This window comes from Equus przewalskii, chromosome 17 (genome assembly GCF_037783145.1).
Source record: "Equus przewalskii isolate Varuska chromosome 17, EquPr2, whole genome shotgun sequence".
NCBI lineage: Eukaryota > Metazoa > Chordata > Mammalia > Perissodactyla > Equidae > Equus > Equus przewalskii.
The window spans coordinates 76,709,282-76,728,036 of NC_091847.1; the positions used below are offsets into that span (position 1 = coordinate 76,709,282).

An 18,755-nucleotide genomic window follows, 5' to 3' on the forward strand; every position below is an offset into this window, starting at 1 on the left:
CTGCCCATTTTTTGATTGAGTGGTTTTTTTGTTGTTGAGTTGTGTGAATTCTTTATATATTATGGAGATTAACGTCTGGTCGGAAAAACGATTTGCAAATGTTTTCTCCCAATTGGTGGGTTGTGTTTTCGTTTTGATTTGCCTTGCAGAAGCTCTTGAGTCTAATGAAGTGCCACTTGTTTATTTTTTCTTTTGTTTCCCGTGTCTGAGAAGACACGGTATTTGAAAAGATTCTTTTAAGACCGATGCCAAAAGAGTGTACTACCTATATTGTTTCCTAGAAATTTTATGGTTTCCCATCTTACCTTTAAGTCTTTGATTCATTTTGAAATTTATTTTTGTGTATGGCATAAGATAATGGTCTTTTCTTTCTTTCTTTTGCATGTGGCTGTCCAGTTTTCCCAAAACCATTTATTGAAGAGACTTTCTTTTCTCCATTGTATGTTCTCAGCTCCTTTGTTGAAGATTAGCTGTCCATGGATGTGTGGTTTTATTTCTGGGCTTTCAATTCTGTTCCATTGATCTGTGTGTCTGTTTTTGTACCAGTACCATGCTGTTTTGATTACTGTAGCTTTGAAGTCAGGGATTGTGATGCCTCCAGGTTTGTTTTTTCAAATCAGGATTGCTTTAGCTATTTGGGATCTTTTGTTGCCCCATGTGAATTTTAAGATTCTTTGTTCTATTTCCATGAAGAATTTCATTGAGATTTTTATTGGGATTGCATTGAATCTGTAGATTACTTTGAGTAGTGTGGACATTTAAACTATGTTTATTTTTCTGATCCATATGCATGGCATCACTTTCCATTTCTTTATGTCATTTATTTCTTTTAGTAAGGTCTTACAGTTTTCATTGTATAGGTCTGTCACCTCCTTGGTTAAAGTCATTCCTAGATATTTTATTCTTTTTGTTGCAGTTGTAAATGGGATTGTATTCTTGAGTTCTCTTTCTGTTAGTTCATTATTAGAGTATTGAAATGCAACTGATTTTTGAAAGTTGATTTTGTACCTTGCAACTTTGCTGTAGGTGTTAATTATTTCTGATAGTTTCCCAATGGATTCTTTAGGGTTTTCTATATTTAAAATCATGTTGTCTGCAAACAGCAAGAGTTTCACTTCTTTGTTTCACTTCTTCATTGCCTATCTGGATTCCTTTTATTTCTTATTCTTGCCTAATTGCTCTGGCCAAAACCTCCAGTACTGTGTTGAATAAGAGCAGTGAGAGTGGGCACCCTTGTCTTGTTCCTGTTCTCGGAGGGGAGGTGTTCAGTTTTTCCCCATTGAGTATCATGTTGGCTGTGGGCTTGTCATATATGGCCTTTATTATGTTGAGATACTTTCCTTCTATCCCCATTTTCTTAAGAGTTTTTATCATAAATGGATGTTGTATCTTGTCAAATGCCTTCTTTGCATCTATCAAGATGACCGTGTGGTTTTTATTCCTCATTTTGTTAATGTGGTGTATCACAATTGATTTGCGAGTGTCGAATGATTCCTGTGTCCCTGATATAAATCCCTCTTGATCACGGTGTATAATCTTTTTGATGTATTGCTGTATTCTGGTTGCCAAAATTTTGTTGAGGATTTTTGCATCTTATGTTCATCAGTGATACTGGCCTTTTTTGTGTTGTCTTTGTCAGGCTTTGGTATGAGGGTGGTGTTGGCCTCATAGAATGTGTTAGGAAGTGTTTTGTCTTCCCTAATTTTTTGGAATAAAATCTTCTTTGAATGGTTAGTAGAATTCTCCAGGGAAGCTGTCTGATCCTGGACTTTTATTTTTGGGGGATGTTTTTGATTACTGTTTCAATCTCTTTACTTGTGATTGGTCTATTCAGATGCTCTATTTCTTCTTTATTCAGCTTTGGGAGAGTGTAAGAATCCAAGAATTTATCCATTTTTTCTAGATTGTCCAATTTCTTCGTGTATAGCTTTTCATAGTATTGTTATAACCTTTTGTATTTCTGTGGTATCTGTTGTTATTTGTCATCTTTCATTTCTAATTTTTTTTTTAACCTTTCTCTTTTTTCTTTGTAAGTCTGGCTAAGGGTTTATCAATTTTGTCTGTCTCCTTAAAGAGCTCTTTGTTTCATTCATCTTTTCTACTGTCTTTTTTGTTTCAATTTCATTTATTTCTGCTTGATTTGTATTTGCTTCCTCCTGCTGACATTGGGCTTTGTTTGTTCTTTTCTAATTCTCTTACGTGTAGTTTGAGATTGCTTATTTGGTATTTTTCTTGTTTGCTAAGATGAGCCTGTATTGCAATGAATTTCCCTCTTAGGACTGCTTTTGCTGCCTCCCATATGAATAGATATGGTATGGTATGTTTTCATTTTCATTTGTCTCCAGATATTTTTTGATCTCTCCTTTAATTTCTTCAATGATCCATTGGTTGTTCAGTAGCGTGTTGTTTAGTTTCCACATCTTTGTCCCTTTCTCAGCTTTTTTCTTGTAGTTAATTTCTAGTTTCATAGCATTATGGTTGGAAAAGATGCTTGTTATTATTTCAGTCTTCTTAAATGTATTGAGACTTGTCTTGTTTCCCAGCATATGGTCTATCCTTGAAAATGTTCCATGCGCACTTGAGAAGAATGTGTAATCTGCTGTTTTTGGATGGGGGGTACTATATATATATCTATTAAGTCCCTCTGGTCTAGTTTTTCATTTAATTCCACTGTTTCTTTGTTCACTTTCTGTCTGGATGATCTATCCATTGATGTAGGTGGAGTGTTGAGGGTCCCCAACTATTATTGTGTTGTTATTAATATCTCATTTTATGTTTGTTAATAGTTGCTTTATGTACTTTTGTGCTCCTGTGTTGGGTGCATAGATATTTATAAGTGTTTTGTCATTTTGTTGGAGTGTCCCTTTCATTGTTATATACTGCCCCTGTTTATCATTACTTGTTTTGTCTTGAAGTCTACTTTGTCTAATTATTGTGACACCTGCTTTCGTTTGCCATTAGCTTGGAGTATCGTCTTCCTCCCCTTCATTCTGAGCCTGTGTTTGTTGTTGGAGCTGAAATGTGTTTCCTGGAGTCAGCATATTGTTGGGTCTTGTTTTTCAGTCCATCCTGCCCCTCTTGTCTTTTTATTGGAGAATTCGATCCATTTACATTTAGACTGATTATTGCTTTATGAGGACTTAATCCTGCCATTTTATTGCTTGTTTTCCAGTTCTCCTGCATTTTCTTTGTTTCTCGTCCCCTGTATTTCAGTCTACCAATTCGTTAGACTGTTTTCTATGCTAGTTTTCTTGGTTTTTCTCCTTATTTATTATTTATGTCTCCATTCTACTTATTTTTTTTAGTGGTTACCATGAGGTTTGTATGCAAAATCTTGTAGATGAGATAGTCCGTTTTCTGATAACCTTTTATTTCCTTAGACTAAGCCCATTCAGTCCATGTCGTCCTCCCCTCCTAAGTTGTTTTAGTCACATTTTATTCCATCTTGTGTTGTGATTTTGCAGTTAAAATGACATTATTATATTTGTTTTGGGTGTTTTCCTTCCCTTTATATGTTATACTTGAGTGTTTGCTAACATGTTCTGATGGATAGCTACAATTTTCTGACTTTGTCTACCTGTTTATCTCCTTACTCAGGGCTTTGTAACCCCTTCATTTTTTCAGTTATGAGCGCCTTCTTGAGGATTGCTTGTGGGGGGAGGGGTGTCTTGTGGCAATGAACTCCCTCACCTTTTGTTTACCTGGGAAAGTTTTTACTTCTCCATCATATCTGAAGGATATTTTCACTGGATAGAGTATTCTTGGCTGAAAGTTATTGTCTTTCAAAGATTTGAATGTATCATTCCACTATCTCCTAGCCTGTAAGGCTTCTGCTGAGAAATCCACTGAAAGCCTAGTAGGGGTTCCTTTGTCTAAGTTATTTTCTTCTGCCTTGCTACCCTTAGTATTTTTGATTTGTCATTGACTTTTGCCAGCTTCACTACTATATGCCTTGCAGTAGGTATTTCTACAATCATGTAGTTAGGATATCTGTTGGTCTCTTTCACTTGCTTTTCCGTCTCCTTCCCCAGGTTTGGGAAGTTCTCAGCTATTATTTCTTTGAACAAGCTTTCTGCTCCATTCTCCTCTTCTCCCTCTGGAATACCTATAGTCCTTATGTTGCATTTCCTAACTGAGTCAGATATTTCTTGGAGAATTTCATTTCTTTTTAGTCTTAGTTCTTTCTCCCCTTCCATCTGAAGCATTTCTATATTTCTGTCCTCAATATTGCTGACTTGTTCCTCCATAATATCTGCTCTATTGTTCAGGGAATCTATCTTCTTCTTTATCCCCTCCATTGTGTTTTTCATCTCCAATATTTCTGAATGATTCTTTATAGTTTCAATCTCTTTTGTGAAGTAGGTCCTGAATTCATTTAGTCTATCTGCATTTTATTCTAACTTATTTTTTTTACGAGAGCTATTTTGAATTCTCTGCCATTTAGATTATAGATTTCTCTGCCTTCAGGGTTGATTTCTGGGTACTTGTCATTTTCCTTCTGCTCTGGAGATTTAATGTATTTTTTAACACTGTTTGACAGCGTGGCTTTGTGCTTCCGCATTGTGGTAGTATTTGATCACTGCTTCCACCTGTCGCCACTGCGTGGGGGTCAAGAGCTGTGTATTCTGAGCCTGCTGTGATCTGTGGCACAGCTCCCAGGTGCTGAACTGGGGTGCAGGGTGGAGGGAAGGGGCATTTTCTTTCTCCTGCGTGATCTCAGGGGCTTCTTGGTATGTGCTGTCCTAGGGTGTTAGCTTGATGAAGACACCCCCACAATAGCACAGTCACCTCTGTGTGGGGCCTTCCCCCAGGCTGTGAGGGACCTCAGAGTTCGATGGTGTTCCCGCAGAGGCCTGCCGCCCCCTCCCCCCTTTCTTCTCAGAATCCCTTGGTCACTGCCCTTCGAGGAGAAAGAGCAGCTTTGTCTTGTGTCGTTTGACTTCCTTGAGTGGGATGCTCCACCACCTCCACCTTCCAATGTGTGGCTGCGTGGGTCTCTCAGACGTCTTCTGTGTTGTGTGGATGTCCTCTGTTGGAATAGGAATGTCCTTTTCACTGTATCTTAGAGGGGAAAGTTTAGGGGGAGAATGCACTCCACTGTGGTGCTGACATCACCCTCAAATTCAAATTTTATTTCTTTTCAGATATTTAAGCCTTAAATAACATAAATCATATATTCTTTTTCACAAATTGACAGGAAAAGGAGTTTGTGTTAATAGCAGGATATATAATAGTGTCAGATGTTCTTGCTTCTGTCTCACTTGTCTAGAAAGTTCCTGATCTTTTTGGCAAGCCCTAGGCAAACATTAAAATATAAGCAAGTACACTGAAAGATATACATGTTCATAAATAATCCCATACTTCATAGTATGTTGGAGATTTAATGGAGGCAGTTTCATTCTGAAGCACACCTAGAGGGCTTTGTTTCTTTTGTTTTGGTAATTCATTCTTGCAAAACCAGCCATATTCTTCCTTTGTGACAGTAGTTTATATATGCAAGACACTTGTTCATGTGGAGGGGTTTAGTCTCTATGCCCACAACAGAACTAGTCAGATATGCCCTGAGGAAGACCACATGCGGTGTAACCACTGAGAAAGCACGGACGCCTTTGAAGTGAAGTAAAAAGTCACACAGCTGTCAGTCATAGAAAGTGGTCACCAAATTACTTTCTAAAAAATCATAAAATTTACTTCTAGGGGGAAAAGCCAGAATTTGGGGGGAACAAATGTATATATTTACATTATAGTTTAACACATTATCAAATATAGAGAGAATTCTCAAATTGGCACAAAATTTTGGTTTTTTCCTCTATTTTCCCTCTACTTTTAAAGAAGTTGAGAGAAGAAAATTTTGACCTCAACTGGGTGTTCCTCTCTTCTCCCATTTATTTGATTTTTTTGGTTTTGCTTTGATTCCTTAGTGTTAAATATACCCCCAAAAATGTTTTTAGGTCTGTAATGATCCTTTCCCTTCAATTGCTTTTAAGGAGCTGGGTGTGAAATACAGTGTCTTCCTAGTGGATCCCTGCCAAGTGTACGTCAGTATCAGGGGGTTCTGCTTGCTAAGTTTAGGTGTCCTTCTTGAAGATTGGCACCTGAGCTAACTAACATCTGTTGCCAATCTTTTTTTTTCTTCTTCTTCTACCCCAACCCCCCCACCCCAAGTACATGGTTGTATATTCTAGCTGTGAGTGCCTCTGGTTGTGCTGTGTGGGATGTCACCTCAGCATGGCCTGATGAGCGGTGCCATGTCTGTGTCCAGGATCCCAATCAGTGAAACCCTGGGCTGCCGAAGTGGAGCACACAAACTTAACCACTCGGCCACGGGGCCAGCCCCTAGGTGTGTTTGTTAAATACTTTGTTGTAGACTTCTACTAGAACATGGTATGGTAACACAAATAGCCTTTGTATCTCTTTGGTTCAGTGTTTTTCAAACTTTTTATCTTGAAATGAATTACATGGGTCCAGCCAACATTTTTTTTAATGAAGCAGAATAGAAAATATTCATACATATGAAGAGTATTATTTGTAAAACTTTTGCTAGACACAGAGATCCATACATACTAGATTGTAAAGTGCATTTCTTACTGTGAGTTGTAATCAAAATTATTTGAAAAATACTGCTCTAGCTACAGTTTTTGTGTATGTGTCTCTGGGTTGGTCTGGTATCTTAAATGAGACCGGAAGCTTTAAGACACTGTTGCTACCTGTCTTTAATAAGTATCTCCAAATTGCTGGTTTTGTAAAAACATAAAATACTTGTCTTTTCAGCAGTTTTCATCTTCCTCAAACTGAGAATTTCTCTCTGTATACTCTGTTTGATTTTATCCACTAGCATGGGCCAGTCCTGCTAAATCATTATGTTTTGTGGAAGAGTGTCCTGGAAGCTCTGATGGTGAAAAACCAGGAATCTAACTGTTCATCTCAGTTCCATGCGTCAAGCAATTATTTTTGAGATCATTGGGATGATCCAGAGGAGATGCAGAAAAAGCCCTGGATTTAAGGCCATAATCTGGGTACTAGTTCTGGCTCTGCAGCCTCATGGTCATGGGATCTTGGGCAAAGAAGTCACCTGTTTGAATCTCAGTTCTCTTATTTACGTGATGAAGGAAATGCTGGGGATAGTGCTGTCAGTCAAATGGCTAATGAACATGAAACCAGCTTACCCTATAAAATGGACGCAAACACTTGTCATCATCTCCTTTATATTCTGTTAGGTAAGTTATTTCATTCCTTAGGAAATCTAAGTTTTTGGTCAAGGAAAAGGGTCCCATAAAATTCTTTTTAGCTTGTAAAGTCTAATGTAGTCAAGGATGTTGAGCTGAAATCCTAATAAAAATAGGTAACACTTACTGTTAACTTAGCAAGCGCCAGGCACTTTACTTGTCACTCTTTACCCTAATTCTTACAGTAACCTTATCCAGCCAGTTACTGCTATTTTTACTGTCCTATCGAGGACAAAATTGGAATTAGATTAAGTAACTGATCCATGGTTATACATCTTGGAAATGTCTGGCTTTGAGTCGAGTCTGATGCTAGAACTCCAACTTAACCACAAAGCCTTAGCACTCCTTCTCCTGGCACAGCGACATTAATGAAATACAGTTGTTAATATCACCGCAGATGATGTGCCATTGGGCCGTCGCCTTGTTTGTTCTCCTTTGTGGTCCTCTTTGTCGCTTCAACTGCTGGCAGCTTGGTTCAGAGAGTGAAGAGAAAGTGAGCTGGTTAGACCCCAGTTCCTGGCTAAGGAAGTCAGTGACACGAGTCCTCAAGCCCTCTGGGTTTTAATGGTGCTATAGCTGCAGAAATTCCAGAAAAATAGTTTTTTATAATTTGGGGAGCACATCTTGTAGAGAGGCAGAGAGTGACTTCAATCACATTTTTGGTGGATTTTTTTTTATCTGACTTTTTGAGAAAAAGATGTACAAAACTAATTTTTTAATCTCAATAACTTGGTATACCCATTTCAGAGAAGACAATAACATGAAATCAGCTGGATCACAATTTAATTCATATGTGAGCCCAAAGGTACCACAAAATAACAGAAGGTGTATATAATGTTAACAGTGGTTATTCCTCAATGGTAGGGCTGTGGAGGATTTCTTTTTCTTTTTCTTTTCAGTATTTTCCAGACGTGTATTGACTGATAGGTTGATTTTTTTTTTTCCCTGCTGAGGAAGATTCACCTTGAGCTAACACCTGCTGCCAATCTTCCTCTTTTCGTATGTGAGCTGCTGTCACAGCATGGCCAGACAGACAACTGGTGTAGGTCCACACCCGGGAACCCAACCCAGCCCGCTGAAGCAGAGCATGCCGAACTTAACCAGTAGGCCACTGGGGCTGGCCCTTTCCAGACTTTTAAATGAGAGGGTATTACTTTGAAACAGGAGAAAGAAAACCTTTTTTTTTTTTTTTTTTTAAAGATTTTATTTTTTTTCTTTTTCTCCCCAAAGCCCCCCGGTACATAGTTGTATATTCTTTGTTGTGGGTCCTTCTAGCTGTGGCATGTGGGATGCTGCCCCAGCGTGGCCTGATGAGCAGTGCCATGTCCACGCCCAGGATTCGAACCAACGAAACACTGGGCCGCCTGCAGCGGAGCGCGCGAACCCAACCACTTGGCCACAGGGCCAGCCCCGAAAACAACCTTTTTTTAAAAATCTATATTTATTTCAAAATCTTACCTGTTAGCACCACCCACACCTTTATCTTCTTTTTGTATTTACTCTGGAGATTAAACGTTTTATTGACAGTACTGAGTGAGGAACCATGTCCTGAACGTAAATGCCAAGGACAGTTTTTATTGAACTCTTCAGTCTTCTTTTAAATTTATGTTGGGTCTTTGGAAGTGACCCCTCCTGAGCAGCAGGCGTTTTCCTTCCCATCCTGTTGCACAGGTTTTCTTTGCCATATTTAAACACCTCGCCATGGTATGTTTTAAACACACTACTTTCAATACTGCTGAATTAGCTCCTATTTTGAAGTTTGTATTTCCTTCCCAATTTAATTGCTGTCTCGCAAGACTCCGGGGCTGTTTCATTGCTCCAGGTAAGGAAATGCAGGGTCCTGTGACGTGATGGAAGACACAAATGACTGGATCGATTCTGGCTTCTCTCTGTTCCTGCCTTCAGCAAATCAGGCTAAATACTATGGTTTATATTTCATTGGTTATTACTTCTGGGCTCAAAATTTTGATATTTGCTAGTTTGCATTTTGTTACTGAGTATTTACACAAGAACACACATTCCCCTGTCTTACAGCCCTCTGTATGAAGAAAATCAGAAGGAATCAGTCTCACCGGGATAGTAATTGCCCTGGTTTTATTTCATTCTGTGGTCTCTATCTCAATTCAAATTACCTTCTTACTACTGTGGTCCTGAGGGAAAGGCCAAGTTTTTGACTAGAGAAACAATAATTGGATTTGTATTGAATACTTTAGGAAATAAACTTTTTTTGGATGCCATCTTGTAATCTTTATTAAAGGAGGCTCAGAAAAATAGATACAGCACAGTAAGACTTCTTCTGTTCTTATGCTGTTAAGACCTCTACATTTCCAGATGGTCTATAAAGAGAGATACGTGAAATAAATCTCCATAGTTGAAATACACTTTTTTTCATTGTACAAATGCTGAAACTTATTTTGTTAAAATACAGTTTTTATGTTTCTTCCCATATCAGAGCTATGTTTTACAATTAATGAAAGATTTCAAAAATTACAAAGTGACACCAATCTGATCTTAATATGCCCTGGTGTTCCTGCCTCTCTGTAGAAAGAGAGGCAAATTTTAGTTCTGGGGGCTTTTCTTAAATGTATTATTTGGTATTAACAAGATTCCCCCATTTAATATAAAAAGCATCCATTTATTTTGGAAGAATTGTCCTCAGCCTACCTTTGGTTTAGTTAATTCATTTACTCCCTATTGGATGGTTCATGTGGCTTTAGACAAACAGCACGGATCGCCTTCTGCTCTGTGTTTATCGTGTCCCTCGTTTCACTCCCGACTCAGTGTGGCTGGTCTCCTATGTTAGCAGTGTAGGTGGGAATGGCCGAATTCTGTTTCTGGCCCCTAAATTAGTGATTGAGCTTCAAATAACTAGTGCTGAGAAAACATGAATGGCTGCCGTCATTTTAATAGCCAAGTTGTCAGTGTGCTCTTCACCAACGAGCTTGTTAGACCTGAAGTCCTAGCAGGACTTGATGAGGCAGTTAGTGTTGCTTTTGGGTTATGGGCGACGACGTACTCTGTGTTGAAAGAGAAAATGTTAGAGAAACTAAGAACTGAATAATGAAAATCCTTTGTTTCTGTTTTCCGAGCAGCTTTGCTCTCGGGAGCCTGAGGGCAGGGTCCCTTCACGTTCGTGGTCCGGGCTTCCGGCTCCTGGCTGAGACTGCTGGATCTCCTCTATCCAGGTGCCTGTTGTAAAGGACAACGGGCTGCTCTGCGTGCATGCGAGGGAGACACGCAAATGTTCCTGAACTAATGCATTAGTGAAAATTAGTGAAAGGAAAGTGGCACAAACTCAAGACAAAGTTAGCCTTTTTTTGCGGTACTCAAAGTTGAGAGCAGGGAGTTGCCGTGGGTATAGAATTTAGATAGCGATTCGTGATCAAAACCCTTGGGGATTCGATCTTGGCAGAACAATGACAGTGTTGCATTCGGGGAAGTTCACTGAAGAGTTAAAAATGCTTCTCCAGGGACCATCAAAGCCATGGAGCTAAGCATGTGAGAGACGTTGAGGAGAGACTTCCTAGCCTTTCCCTGAGCCCCGTCTCTGACCCTCAGGGAGGGCCTTTCCGGCCCATGCAGGGCTGGGCAGAGCAGCAGTTTCTGGGGGGCCGTGGGCAGTTCAGATGGCAGTTGGGGCAGACTGCTGTGGATGGGAGGGGATTGTGTTTTACCTACTCTGGTCCGTTCCTAATAAATGGTCTTCTATATGCAATGTCTTGGACATTACAAGCAGTTCTCTTGTAAGTAATAAATACGCCTGCTTGGAAGTAGGAGCACATGGAAACTACTCTGAATAACTTAGTTAAAATGTTTTCTTGTGGAGCTACCAAGGACTGGATGACAAAAATAAGACACGTAGCGAACTGCTTCGAAACTAAAGGGTGCGAGAAAAAAGCACCGGAAGTTGAGTGATTGATGATGGTGTATACAGTGGCGGTGTTTTCCTTCGTGCACACTAATTTCCATTCGACAGCCTCCCCTCCAGCACTGAGATTCGAAACCCTCTCAGGGTGACAGTTTTTCCTTAGCAATCAAATAGAGCCCCAGGTGTTCCCCACAGAAAGGGCCAGGGGACAATAAGACACTCCCTAACGATCCTGTAGGGCTGTCTGTAACTGCCAGGAAGTATTCTGGGTTAGATCATGTCAAGAAACATGGGGCAAGTATGCAAATATATATAAGGATAAGGTGTTCAGAATTTCCCCTCATTCAGGCAGAAGTTTCTGGGTAATTGCAGGAATACTAAGGCCAGTTGCTCAGGGAGGGGCCGCCCCTCATTTTCTTTCCAGGAAGAATATGGATACTGCGCTTCATGATAGCAATGTGTGAAAAACCAGGCCTGATGACACCTGCGCAATGTCCTGAATGCCACTGGACGTTCTTGTGGTTTATAAGCTGGGAAGAGAGAGTTTTCCGTTTCTGCGGAGGATGGACTTACTTAACAAATAAATCATCCTGCAACTCCCCCATGAGACTTCAGTAATGGAACTGAGGGGCGTCTGTGATTTTTGGATGAAGGAGAAAAACTAAGTAATATTACCTCTTAACCTCCAAGTGGAGAAAGCAAGCACCAAGTTTCTCTTGATGTCATTAAAGCAGACTGAGTTCTCAAACCCTGCCCTCCCTCCTAACTAAAGACAAATCTGGTCTGGTTCTAAGTGCTGTTTTCCACAACAGAAAACTCCCCTGCCACTGTTTTATTTAAAAACCAACCCCAATCACACCTCAGTGTCCATGCTGCCCTTCCCCTCCATGGAGAATGCCCACAGCCAGCGAGGCCGCCCACACGTAAAGGCTCTCCAAAGAAATAAGCCCAACTTCTTATTGACAGAAATATTCCTCGCTGTTCTTATGAAATACATTTTGGTATCTATTTCAGACTCAATAGTTTCTATTTTCCACATTATTATCAGCAGCTGCAAATCCAAGATATTAAAGAGATAATCTATTTAAACGTGGTCCTTACCATCTGCTAAAGGTGGCTGACAAGGGTGATATTTGCAAACACGATGCTTTTGTGTCTGGGTTATAGAATAACCTCCTTTCCACAAAGGCAATATGTTGCAAAATTGATGCCTCAAGGCCATTGAAATGACATAACTTCAGTCAAGCATTAAGAAGTTCATCATCTGAGTGTCCAATAGCATCTGGGTTTGAAAGTGGATCCAAGTCTGCAAATAGATTGAACCAGGCTGACATGTCTTGGTTACCATTGTCGGGAGCTATTAAAAAAGAAAAAAGCACATTTAAGAGTCTCAGAGTTTGAAATCACATTATTGTAACGCTTAGGATTTTAAAGTAGATGCTTCTTTTCTTTTGAATCAAAATTTAGGACAACTGACAAGCATGAACTATCAATTATATCTCCTTGAGGATAATTTTGAGAAGCCAGTGCGGATGCCTTGTGCTTTGCTGAGGCTCTGAGACATGGGCAATCGCACGATGTGCTGAGAAAGGACTCGATTAAAAGGGAAAAGGCAGGCAGAAATAGTCTGCTTAGAAACACTAAGATTATGTACAGATGGCTCTCAGATGAGGTTCAAAATTAAAAGTAACCTTTGTTCCTACAAAGTAGGAACATTACATTTGTAAACTCAGTGCTTAAAATCTATATTTATAGTAAAAGTAATATTAAAATATAGGACATAAAGGGAAAAAATCCCCCTAATCCTACCACATTAACACACCCAACGGTTATCATTTTGGGTTACAGTTGTTCGCTTTGTCTTTTCCATGTGCACTCTACAAATTTTTGATATACATCTTATGGAGTAGATTGTGTCTCAGATACAACTTCCTGTTAACCGACTCCCTCTCGTCTTCCTGTGGAGACTGGCAATCTTGTACCTCAATAGTCTACAAGTTGCACTGTGGCAGATATTTGAGGATGTATGTTTGGGCTGAAGGCTGGGACTGATAACAAATGCACAGTGGCGCAGACAGTGGTCATCTCAGAAGGCTAGGCTCTTGAAGGCCAGGGGGTCCAGAAAGCAGGGCTGAGACCCAGGAGACAATCTAAAGACCTACATATGAGGCCAGCGACACAGTGGGCAGAGGATGGAAGGCGGGCCCACGCAGAAGAGTCTCAGGCAACGCTCTCTTGCCATCATGGTCACCACTTTCCACAGGCCAGAGAGCCGGAGTTCGGGCTGTGGGGTCCCAAGTCTCAAGGATCAGGACAGAGTGAAAGGCTTTAATGTGCGTCCACTTCTGTTTCTGGGAACCCCAAGATAGTCAGTGAAACCCACACAAGTTCTGACTTTGAGTCCTGGGCACACCCCCTGCTGATGAGTAATAATGGGCAATCATTGAACCGCAGGGGCTCTTGTTTCCTCATCTGTAAAGTAATAACCATATAACTTATCATTAAACCAGGATATCTGAGAGTGAAGAGGCGGGCTATTAGTAATTATGCTGGAAGAACAGTGTCACCCAGGACCTGCGGCCATCCCAGCAATGCCTGACCTCCCTGATGTGTAGGGGAAACCGCACAGCACTGCACAGACGTGAGATGGTTTAATATTCATCTGACACAATGGGAAGTGAAGGCCTTAGTTACACTGTTTTCATGGTGGGGGGTCTCCTTGTGTACACGTTTCTTGCCTCCAGAGATTCTTACAGGACAACAAATAGAAAATGAATGAATTATACTGAACCATAATATACATATAGAGAAAAAGAACCCAAATAATTATTATTAATTTTCATAAAGTAAAAGCAACCATAAATAAAACTAACATCAAGAAACAGACATGACCACTCCTTAGACGTTCCCCTTGTGATATAAACCATGGAAGAAACATGACTCCGTGCTGATAGTAAATGGGGAGAGGTCTTTTGTTTACAGAGTACTGAGGGCGAAACATGACTCCGTGCTGATAATAAATGGGGAGAGGTCTTTTGTTTACAGAGTACTGAGGGCTGGCGGAAGGAGCAGATTGTATGGCATGTGAGTTATATGTCAATAGGCTGTTTAAAAATGTGATCAATGGATGAATGGATAAACAAAATGTGGTCTGGCCATACAGTGGAGTACTAGTCAGCCTTAAAAAGGGAAGGAAGTCCTGTCACGTGCTACAACACGGATGAGCCTTGAGGACATTATGCTAAGTGAAATAAGACAGTCACAAAAAGACAAATACTGTATGATTCCACTCATACGAGGTATCTAAAGTAGTTAAATTCATAGAAACAGACAGCAAAATTGGTGGCTATGGGGGGCTGACAGTAGGGGGGAAGAACTGTTTAATGCATATAAAGTTTCTGATGCGCACGATGAAACAGCTCTGGAGATCCGTTTCACAACAAGGTGCATATGCTTAACATGACTGAACTGTACAATTAAAAATGGTTAAGATGGTAAATTTTGTTATGTGTTTTCTACCACAATAAAAAAAAAAATGTGGGGGAGTAGTAGGGTTGGAAAATCATCATTTTTTGCCCATCATATTAAGGACTGAATCAGGCAAAAAGCAACAGTGGATGCAAAATCAAAGAGGAAATTCTGATGAAGAGCAGGATGTGTGCGTGGTCGTGGAGAATCTCCCCACTGGCTGCTTAGTAATTGTAAGAAAGAGTAAAATAAAACAATAGTGATCATAGAGGAGAAAAACTGGACACCACCTTGAATGAGTGGTCAAAATTAACCTCACCAATGAGGGAGAGATGGCCAGTGCAAGCTCTCGGGGGAGAGGCCTGAGGAAGGACCAGCACCCCTGCCGTCTCCCCGTGGAGAAAGAGTAACCTGAATTTAATCGCGAGGAGACCTCAGGTGAACAGAAATACAGAGTATCCTATTAAAAACAAAAAGCAGTGGAGCAGAGGCACTAGATCCTCTTAAAATGGCCAAAAGCCAAAGAAAAGCTGCGGAAATGTGTCAGATTAAAACAGGCTGAAGAAACGTGGCAGCTGGATGCAGTCCATGACCCTTGACACGCTGTGCCAAACGGGGAAGTGCCACAGAGGACATGACGGGGTCAACTCACGAAACTGGAGGACAAATACACGGTAGATGACAGGAAACTACCGTGTTGACAGTAAATGTCCTGAAGTTTACACCCATACCGTGGTTATGCAAGAGAACACGCCTGTTCTTAGGAAACACAAACTTAAGTCATTAGGGGTGAAGGGTCATGACGGATGTCACACACACACACAGGCCTGTGTAAAGCAAATGGGGAAAATACACTAGGTGAATCTGGGTAAAGGGCACACAGGTGTTCTTTGTGCTATTTTCGTTTGTGCAACATTTCTGTATGTTTGAAATTCTTTCCAATTAAGAAGTTTTAAAAAATCAACATCAGTGACTAAGATGTATCTAAAATCCTGGAAGATAGAGAGTGTGTCTATTTTCTGTGTACACCCTACATGGTAATTACAACATGGACCAGCTCTGCAGACAACAACATGGTAAGTACTCAATATATGTTAGCAATGACTATGTACCAGGCCCCGTGCTAAGTGCCTGGATGCGGTCTTCGTCGATAGGCATCCGTAATCAAAGAGTGTCTTCTCTCCCTAATGGTGTCATCCATTACTAACAAACCTTAACACAGATATAAAAGATTCAAGTACAGAATTCAGTTTACTATGACATGCTCACAATTTCTATTCGAGTCTTTCCATGGTGAGGGATAGCCAGGTATAGCTTTCATTTTAATTCATGATTAAGAAAATATTTTTTCTGGACAATATTGAGGTGAAGACTTTTCTAAATTTATCTGAATTCAACTGATTGTTAATATGATAGCAAAGAACACAAACAAGTAACTTACATTTCGTTACTTTCCCTGGACTCCGTGAAGGCCGGGGCTGGTTATCAGTCTGTGAGAGAGGAGGTTCTGATGCCCCTGCCGAGGCCCAGCCTGGGGAGGAAGTCATGGATTATCACTGTTAATCAGATAGGAAGTGGCATCAGAAAAACAAGGAAAAGCAAAATAATCTAAGAAGCCCTCCAATGGTTAAAGCGGGGTCAGATTCTACAGTAGAGGAGGCATACTTAGAATTTGTCCGCAATTGTGTATGTTATTCAAATCATCTAAATTTAGTCCCAGCCAGAATGACTTCCTTACATTTTTCAAATGGTTTTAAAATAAATATATAATTTTTTTTTCTTTTTAACAATTGCAAATGGATAAGGTATAAAGAGAGATGTTCCAAGGATTTAGGGGAGAGGAAATAGACCTGACAATCAGAATCTCAAAACCTATGAATGTGTTTATACCATTGGACTCCATAGTCCCATTCCTAGAAATTTATCTTAAATAATTTAACTGAAGGAAAAACATGCATGATTATGTTTATTGCAGCATTATCTAGAAAATGAAAAAGAAAAAGGAAGGAATTAAGTAGATTATGGTGGATAAATGTGACAAAATACTATATGCAGTCATTAGAAAGTCTCAATATGAAGACTTGGTGTCACAGGGAAGTGTTTGCTGTGACATGAAAACTTATTTATGCTGTAGTTAAAGCACAAGGCTAGAAAGAACTTGGATTATCCTGCTGACTACCTCCTTGTACAGAAGAGATCATCTGAGGCTCAAGTTCTTACCTGGGTTCCTAGAACATAGCTTTTTTTTTTCTTGTTTTTTTTGTTGCTGTTGTTGTTTGTTTTAAGGAAGATTAGCCCTGAGCTAATGTCTGCTGCCAATCCTGTTCTTTTTGCTGAGGAAGACTGGCTCTGAGCTAACATCCATGCCCATCTTCCTCTACTTTATATGTAGGACGCCTACCACAGCATGGCTTGCCAAGCAGTGCCATGTCCGCACCCGGGATCCGAACCGGCAAAGCCTGGGCCCCGAAGCAGAACCTGTGCGCTTAACCGCTGCGCCACTGGGCCAGCCCCATAGAACATACATCTTTTAACTCTCAGGGCAGCTCACTTCTCAGGTCTCCATCACAGGAGAAAAAGTAGTAGACCTAAAGGGAAGGCTAGTGGAGTAGAGAGAGGCCGGTACGAGGAGGCAGGAGACCGGAGTTTGGTCCCCTCTGAACTGTTTAAACTGCCTGATGACCTTGAGCAAGACACTCAGACACTGAGAACCCGCTGCCTCCGCTATTGCATGGGAACATGCTGTCAGCCTGCAGGCAGGGACCAGACAGATGTCCTGAGTGGTGAAGAAATATCGTCGCCATTGCCAGAAAAATGGGAGGAGAATCCAGCGCTGCCAGAGATGTGGCAAGTGAAGGAGAAAGAGCTCCCTAAAGCAACAGGAGCTCACAGTGGAGAATGAATGTGCTTGTAAATCTTTTTAACTATTGGGCCATTGATACGCCACGTGAGAGTAATTGTTTTCTAAAATTTTACGATAGCAAAACGTCTAGATGGGGTGCCTCTTTATCAAATGATACTGCCCATTCTTACTTTTAGGCTATTTAACATATTCTTACTAAGCGACTGTTTAACTGATACTTTATTTATTGAGCTAACTTATGCTGCTGTCACAGAAAGCACAAGGATAAATCACCCCACAGACTATGCCCTTGAGGTGTTTGCAGAGTGAATAAAGTATGATGGTGTTCAGATAAATTATGAACATGAGTTACTAAGAACAAGGAATGCATTAAGATACAGGAGCCGTGAGGCTTGTACTCAAGGGTTTTAATCTACTAGGAGATGAAAGACAGGGATATAAGGCAAGACAAACTGTGATCACAGCCACGAAAACAGCTAGAGCACAACGGGAAGCTGGGGGAGGGGGTCCCTCCCTGTGGCAGCACTGGGGCGTCTCCAAGGGGCCGCCAGGGAGGAAGCACTGGCCTGGGGACCTAAGGTCCAGGCGCAAGGCCAGGCTCCATTGCGAACACAGTAATTCAAGGAAGCGACACAAGCAGAGATGCCTCAGAGGGATCTGCACACACTCCATGAGGTCACAGAAAGCTTTGGAGTAAGGGTGGCAATAAGGGTGGCAAGGCAGGCACAGGCAGGTTTATCCCGGAGCTCGTGGTGCTTCACGTTTCTAAATGTAAGCGGGGTCCTGACATCAGTATCTGCTTCCTGAAGAGAACACCTGGAGGAGGCGTGGGATGAACTGGCGTTTGGCAGGCCTGTGGGCAGGACTCCTGCAGCAGCCCAGGAAACAAAGGAGACTCTCGGTGGCTCTGGTAGTGGAGGCCAGGAGGGAGGGGGGACATTTGAGGCGTGTCTTAGAATTGACAGGACTTCGTAACCAAAACAGAAGCGGGGAGCAAAATGACTCCCCAGGGAGGGTGCTGGGTTGGACACGGTAGGGTGGAAGAGCAGGCGGGCAGAGGGAGTCCCGGCCGTAGCAGCAAAGCAGGCGGCCCCCTCCCCAGGGCAACACGCCGCCCCAGCCCCCTCCCACAGTCCGCTCCCGCTGCCTTGCCCGAAGGCTACGGGGAACCAGCCTGCAGAGCTGTCCTTTTCTCTCGTCAACTCTGAACCCACAGGAGGAGTAGACGCCAAGTTTTGCTAAGTGGAAGAAACAGTATGACCGGCCCTAGGTGGGGTAACTCAGCAGGTCCAGACACTGATTTTCTATGCAGAGAAGACCCCCGGGAAAG

The 18,755-nt window shown here is 41.3% G+C and overlaps 2 protein-coding genes across 29 annotated transcripts in view; one reads left to right on the top strand and one right to left on the bottom strand.

Moving 5' to 3' along the window:
- FAM117B (family with sequence similarity 117 member B) overlaps window positions 1-9,461 on the top strand; it is an 87,828-nt gene extending 78,367 nt beyond the window's left edge. Inside the window, exon 8 of the mRNA XM_070580780.1 lies at window positions 6,836-9,461. Coding sequence (XP_070436881.1) covers window positions 6,836-6,854 — 19 coding nt within the window. The 3' untranslated portion in view covers window positions 6,855-9,461. The remainder of the gene's footprint in view (window positions 1-6,835) is intronic.
- The window catches only part of ICA1L (islet cell autoantigen 1 like), a 67,158-nt gene continuing 56,806 nt past the window's right edge, over window positions 8,404-18,755 (bottom strand). For 11 of the 28 annotated variants that reach the window (XM_008517385.2, XM_070580790.1, XM_070580786.1 and 8 more), the window contains 2 exons: window positions 16,004-16,093; window positions 12,103-12,451 (listed from right to left, as the gene is read on the bottom strand). In XM_008517385.2, the coding sequence (XP_008515607.2) occupies window positions 12,336-12,451; window positions 16,004-16,093 (206 nt within the window). In that variant the 3' untranslated portion in view covers window positions 12,103-12,335. Of the gene's footprint in view, window positions 9,067-9,448; window positions 12,452-16,003; window positions 16,094-18,755 lie in introns of those variants that run through there. The other 17 variants (XR_011528562.1, XR_011528558.1, XR_011528559.1 and 14 more) reach the window with 3 other exon arrangements.